Raw genomic sequence first — 7100 nt, forward strand, 5'->3', positions numbered from 1 at the left:
AAAAGCAACATAATTATAGATGTGGAGTGATTTTTAGAATGATGAGAATATTATGAACAAATGAATGCCAATATATTTGAGTATCTAGATGAACTAGATGCTTTTATATAGGAAAAGAGAAATCACAAAAATTGTCTTGAGAAGAATATTTTTTTTAATTAACCACAACCGAAATTGAAAAGGTGGTCAAAATTTTAGTCCTCTAAAAGGCTAGATCCAATATATTTATGTTTGCTATTTGCCAAAATATCAAAGAATAAATCATTCCTATGTTACGTAACCTTTCCAGGAGTAAAAATGGGTAGGAAACCTCTTTCTGTAAGACTAACATACGGCTGGTACCAATAAGAAAGGGAAGAAAGTAAGAAATATAGATATAAAAATGTGTAGACATAACTATCTTTGGTTACAAACAACAGGCTAATCCAACTAGAAAACCCAGGCAAAGCACCTCAGAAGCCTTTATAACAATTAAAAGGATCAGGAAGGTGACCATTAACAAAGGAAAACAATCACTTTCATGTACCGATAATGTACTAGTCTGGGCAGCCTACTCTAACACCATAAACGGAGTGGCTCAAACAGCAGACATTTCTTTCTCACATTTCTGGAGGCTGGAAGTCCAAGATCAAGGTTTCATGATTCTGTTCCCGGTGGGAGCCTCTTCCTGGCCTGCAGGCGGCGGCCTTATCGTCGTGTCCCCGCTTGGTAGAGAGAGAAGAGAGCGCCAGTCTCCCTTCCTGTTCTTATAAAGATGCTAATCTCATCACGAGGCCCCAGGCCCATGACCTGATCTAAACTTAAGTGCCGGCCAATGCTGTCACATTGAGGTTTGGGGCCGCAACATACAAATTCTGAGGGGACTCATACATTCAGTCCATGACAGGTAATAGCTGATCCGTAAATATAATAAATGAGCTCATAAGCTATCACTTTTCCAACATGATACTGCAAGTTTTATCCAATGCAATAAGATGAGAAAAATAAACCAAAGGGTAAGAATTGGAGAAGAAAAAAATTAAATGCCAAAAAAATTGATTTTGCCAAACTCAACAACAAGAAAATGAACAATCCAATTTAAAAATGGGCAAAGGACTTGACATTCCTCAAAAAAAAAAGATAAGTGAATGAACATAGGAAAAAATGTTCAAAATCACTAATCATCAGGGAAATACAAACCAAAACCACAATGGGCTAGCACCCCACACCCATCAGGATGGCTGCTATCAGAAAAACAAGCGCTGATGAGAATGTGGAGAAATTGGAACCTTTGTGCATTACGTGTAAGAATGTAAAATGGTAACAGCCACTGTTGAAAACTGTACGACGGTTCCTCAAAATATTAAAAATAGATTAAAAATACCATATGATCCAGCAATTCCAGTTGTGTGTAGATACCTAAAAGAATTGAAAGCAGGGTCTCAAAGAAATATTTGTACACTTCTGTTCATGGCAGCAGCATTCACAGTAGCTAGATCATGGAATCAACTGTAGGTCCATCAAGAGAAGGATGGAAAAAGGAAAACGTAGTTATACCACAGTGGAACATTATTCAGCCTTAAAAAGGAAGGAAATTCCGACACCTGCTTCCACATGGATGAAACTTGAGGCCATTATGCTCAGTGAAAGAAGTCATAAAAGGACAAGTTTTCTGTCTGATTCCACTCACATGAGGTACTTAGTCAAAATCATACACACAAAGTATAATGATGGGTGCCAGGCATTGGGGGGAGGGGAGGAGTGTTACTGTTTAAGAGGCATAGATTTTCAGTTTTACGAGATGAAAAGAGTTCTGGAGATGGATGGTGGTGATGGTAGGACAGCACTGTGGGTGTGTTTAATGCCACCGAACTGTACACTAAAAATGGTTAAGACGGCCAATTTTATGTTGTGTGTATTTTACCACAAGTTTAAAAAGAAAATATGTAAATAAAACATCTTTTAAAAAGCCGATTGCTATGTGACTATACAAGAGAAACCACAGAATAATAAGAGAGTTCAGCATATCTTCTATATATAAAGTCAATAGTATTCTCTCCACATCTGTTGCAAACAGAAAATATAACTTTTTAAAGGTGCCATTTATAATAGCAACATTTTATTTGTTTATTTTAAGTAAACTACCTAGAAAAAAATCTAACGAAAGATGTATATAGGGAAATTATAAACTTTTATTAAAAGACATTTTAGAAGTCCTAAATAAATGGAGAGATGGATCGGGTTCATGGTTAGGAGACGTAATAGCAAAAAGATGTCAAATTCCTCTAGTTAATCTATACGTTGATGCAATTCCAGTAAGAATGTCAGTGGGATTATTCATAGAACTTAACAAGCTGATTCTAATGTGTCTGTGGAATCGAAAAGGAAAAGGAAAGGGAAAAGCCAAGACAGCTTTGCAGGACAGCAGGCTGGAAGCACTGACTCTCTGTGTGAGATCAAGACTTGCTGTAAACCTGGAGTGATTAGGACAGCGTGGTACATTGAAGTCAAGACAGATGAATAAACCTATAGGACAGAACGAAGAGGCTGGCACAAGACTCATACACATATGGAAATGTGATTTATGTCAGAAGAGCTATTTCACATATGTAGGTAAAGGTGTACTATTCAATAAACTGTATTAAGAAAGTTGGTTATCTAGACAGAAAAAGATACAGCATATTTCTACCTCATATGGAGCCCCCATATAAATTCCATATTAATGGGTTATTATGAAATTATTATGAAAAACAAAACTTGGGCCTTTTAGAACGTATTGAAGAATATTTTTATGACCTAGAATAGGGAAGGATTTTTTAGACAAGTTGCGAAAAGCACAGAACAGAAGAAAAATTATGATATGACCACATTAAAATGTAAAACTTGGATTAATCACAATATACCATCAGTAAAGCTGGAAACGAGCCACAGACTGGAAGACACTGCTTGCAGTGTGTATAACTGACAGAGGATTAATATAAAGAAAGTATAAAACCCTACAAATGAACAAGAAGACAAATAGCCCATGAGACAGACGGGCAAAAACATGAACTTGAGATTCAGCAGATGAAATAAAATTTCTCAGCCTATTCATCATTCTAAAACCAAATTAAAACAACAGTGAGTTATCATTTTATACCCATCATATGAGCAACCTTTTTTTTTATTTATTTTTTTATTTTTGGCTGCGTTGGGTCTTTGTTGCTGTGCACGGACTTTCTCTAGTTGCAGCAAGCGGGGGCTACTCTTCGTTGCGGTGCACGGGCTTCTCATTGTCGGTGCCTTCTCCTGTTGCAGAGCACGGGCTCTAGGCGCGTGGGCTTCAGTAGCTGTGGCACGCATACTCAGTAGTTGTGGCTCGTGGGCTCTAGAACGCAAGCTCAGTAGTTGTGGTGCATGGGCTTAGTTGCTCCGCGGCATGTGGGATATTCCCGGATCAGGGTTCTAATCCATGCCCCCTGCATTGGCAGGCGGATTCTTAACCACTGTGCCACCAGGGAAGTCCGAGCAACATTTTTTAAAATTCACTAATACCAAGAGTTGACCAGTCTAAATTCAGAATAGAAAAGTGGTCACGGGGGGGTGGGGGGCATGGGGTGGGGAGGGACTGGTAAAAGGGCACAAACTGTCAGCCATAAGGTGGATGAGGTCTGAGGTCTAACCTATAACATGGTGACCATAGTTGATGACACTGATCGTATCAGTGAAACTTGCTAAGACAGTAGAACTTAAATGTTCTCGCCAAAGAAAAGAAAAGAAAAAATTTTAAAAAAATCTGTGAGGGCATGGATGTGTTAATTAGGTGGCAAGAATCCTTTCACAATGTGCACATCAATCAAGCCATCATGATCTACGCTCTAGCTTGCAGTTTCATTTGTCGATTCTGCCTCAATAAAGCTGAGGAAAGAGCTGCCAGAGTCTGTAGGGCAGCGACGCCAGGAGCGCCAATTGGGCAGGAAAAGCAGCGCTCAGTACGTTAGGGACACACCTGCCGTCCACTGGCAACTCCACCCCGAAGCAGGCGTGTGACGGCCCTGTGTGGTGACTGCAGGCTCCTTCGTGACAGCAAGACAGCAAAGAAAGGAAAACCCTTAACAGGGCGGTGGGGTTTTTTAATGGTATACTCATAGAGGATCTGCCGCAAAGGATGAATGAACCAGAGCTAAAATGTATCCAAGTGGCTAAATCTCAAAACTTAACGTGGATTGCAAAAGGAGGGACTTTGCAGAAAAGGTAGTTATCTTTCACAGAAAGTTTTCAGACGTTCAGAACAATGCCGTATGTTTTCCTATGTAGTGGATGTATCGGCACTGGGGGGCTGACAAACCCCAGACTCAGTTTAGCGGTGGCCCCCCGCCCCGCCCCGCCCCGCCCCGCCCCGCCCCGCCCCGCCCCCGCCCCCGGGAGGAGAGGGAGGGGCCTCGTGAGGAGAGGGAGGGGCCTCGTGAGGAGAGGGCGGGGCCTCGTGAGCCGCTCTGGGGCGTGGTCTCTCCCCAGGTGCGCCACCGGGGAGGCGTGGCAGGACGTCATGCTGGCCTGCATGCCGGGCAAGAAGTGCGCGCCCGGGGCGGAGCCGGGCGGCAGCGCCGAGGGGGAGGCGCCCTGCGGCAGCAGCTTCGCCGTCTTCTACTTCATCAGCTTCTACACCCTGTGCGCCTTCCTGGTGAGCCGGCGGGGCCCGCGGCCTCGGCTAACACGCGCAGCCCAGGCCCAGCCGCGCCCTGCGCCCCTGCGGCTCGCGCTCGGGGCGGCCGCGTCGGGGAGGCCGGCCTAGGGGGCTGCGTCCCTGGGATGGGCCAGCCGCCCTGCAGGGAGGGGGCGAAGCTGGCCCACAGTGAGCTCGGCCAGCATCCTTCGCGTCCGTCCTCAGCTCTTGCCGTGGTGGCATCGTCCGCGAGGACAGGAGGCCGCTTAAACATTTCCGGCACTTTGACAAGGAGCAAGGGAAGGGTGGTGGACAGTCACCCCCGTCCCTGGCAGCCCCGCCTGGCAGCTGGGTGTGAGGGAAGCTGCCTGCCAGCCCACAGGTGGGGTTCACCTGCACAAACCCCAGGGGAGCCGGGTCGGGTCCTCATCCAAGAGAGGCACGTTCCGGCGGCCGGTGTTTTCAGTGGTGCCACTCGGGCGTCTTCAGAAACACTGGCTTCTGCCGCGCGTGGCCTGCTAACCACGTGTGCTGGAAGGGCCTCCGAGGGCATCTCCCCGCGCTCTCCGTTCTCCACAGATCATCAACCTCTTCGTAGCTGTCATCATGGACAACTTTGACTACCTGACAAGGGACTGGTCCATTCTGGGTCCCCACCATCTGGACGAATTTAAGAGAATCTGGGCGGAGTATGATCCTGAAGCCAAGTAAGTCCCCAGAGGGAAACCAAATCCCCAAAGCCGCAAGGGGATTGTGTGACCGCACCTGTGGAAGTGGGTCAAGACGGGTTAGCACTGGTTGGATCCACAGCAAACACTAAACTGCACGGGCCACAAGGGTCGAGGGTCAGGGCCAGCAACAGGAGGGCTTTGGCTGAGTCAAGAACATGCCTGCTGTTTTCAGCTGAACAGGACAGGAAGGCCTAGTGTTGGATAAACCAGTAGGTACTCGAGTCAGGATGTCCGGGGCCAGGCAGATCCTGCCTGCCTTTCTGCCGTAGGTCCATCAATCCAGCCACCACGTTTGGCTGACACTCTGGAAATACCTTTTGGTCAGACGGTTAGTTCACTGAAGCAGGAGTAATATTGAGAATTTCGTTGCCTACTAAAATCCCTTCCACCGTGAACATAGCACTGATGGAAAGTTGCTCCTTAAAATCCTAAACACGTGTACATACTGGTTTTGGAGTTTTGCCGTGCAGTTCTGCAGCTCAGCACCAGTTTCATCACTCGGGTCCAGCCGTGGAGAGTTCCTTCTGCAGGGGGGATCCCCCGCCCTGGGTGCATGAGTCCTGGGCTACTGGCCGAGACCACCGCACTGACCTTCCCCCCCGTTCCTGCCTCTTCTAGGGGTCGCATCAAACACCTGGATGTGGTGACCCTGCTCCGGAGGATTCAGCCCCCCCTGGGCTTTGGGAAGCTGTGCCCTCACCGCGTGGCTTGCAAAGTAAGAGATGAGCTGGGCTCGTGGGAGACACGACATGGGAGGGAAGATGCCTCTTGTGACCTTGGTCGAGACGTCAAGCCTCTACGGGGATGAGGACAGTATTTTATGAGCCTAAAGAAAGGAGCCAGAGCCAGAATAGGCGTTAGGGGTCCTTCCCACAGCGCGTTCTCAGACTCTAAAAGAAACACGGGGTGACACACGCACACGAATTTCGAGGTCCCCCCCAACTTCGGCATCCTCCTGCCTCGGGAGTTCTGTGGGAGGGTCCTTCGGGAACCGGCTGCTGTGATGACCAGCTCTGCCCCCCCCCACCCCGCCCCCAGCGCCTGGTCTCCATGAACATGCCCCTGAACAGCGACGGGACGGTCATGTTCAACGCCACCCTGTTTGCCCTGGTCCGGACAGCCCTGAGGATCAAAACGGAAGGTAAGGTCATCCGGGGGCCCCGGGAGAGCCACCGGGAGACCTAGTGGACCAGCCGGAGCCCAGCTCGGCTCCTGCGGGGTGTCAGAGCCTTAGCCCGGCAGTAACTGTCACCTCTGGGATATTAGCGGTGCCAGGTCTGCTCGTGTGCCCTTTGCTCCTTGAATGGCCTCCTTGCCTGTAGTTTTTAGAGCTCATCCTGGGTGACACCTCAGAGTCCTTGGGTGTAGTTCAGAGAGCAGGAGATGAGTGTTACCTGAAGTGGGGCTGAGCCCCATCACAGTGGGATTTCACTGGCTGCAAGTGGGTCTCAAGCGTTCAACTCTCCTTGCAAGTTAAACTCCTGTGTTTGTCGGGAAGGGGTCAGATCGGACGTGGTGACCGGGGCTGAGGTCAGCCCTCGCCCGCCTGCAGGCAGGTGCTCAGCCAGCCGGCAGGTGGGGGTCAGAGCCCCCGTGCTCCTCATACGGGGCTCCCTCTGGGGGGGCCGTGCTCCCCCGTGTTGCCTGGCGGGAGGGACCGTCTTCCAGGTTGTACGACAGGGGCCTGTGGCCAGCAGCAGCTTGGCTTCGATGACCCGCTGTCCTTACAGCTGATGTGCTCCTGA

General features: G+C 48.6%; 1 protein-coding gene across 2 annotated transcripts in view; it reads left to right on the forward strand.

Annotated features, from left to right (window-relative positions):
- Window positions 1-7100, forward strand: part of CACNA1C (calcium voltage-gated channel subunit alpha1 C) — a 435574-nt gene that overhangs the window by 412329 nt on the left and 16145 nt on the right. For both annotated transcript variants that reach the window (XM_007469483.1, XM_007469484.1), the window contains exons 34-37: window positions 4477-4642; window positions 5204-5331; window positions 5974-6070; window positions 6394-6496. In XM_007469483.1, coding sequence (XP_007469545.1) covers window positions 4477-4642; window positions 5204-5331; window positions 5974-6070; window positions 6394-6496 — 494 coding nt within the window. The remainder of the gene's footprint in view (window positions 1-4476; window positions 4643-5203; window positions 5332-5973; window positions 6071-6393; window positions 6497-7100) is intronic.

The sequence above is a fragment of the Lipotes vexillifer genome, unplaced genomic scaffold (genome assembly GCF_000442215.2).
Source record: "Lipotes vexillifer unplaced genomic scaffold, Lipotes_vexillifer_v1.1 scaffold395, whole genome shotgun sequence".
Lineage (NCBI taxonomy): Eukaryota > Metazoa > Chordata > Mammalia > Artiodactyla > Lipotidae > Lipotes > Lipotes vexillifer.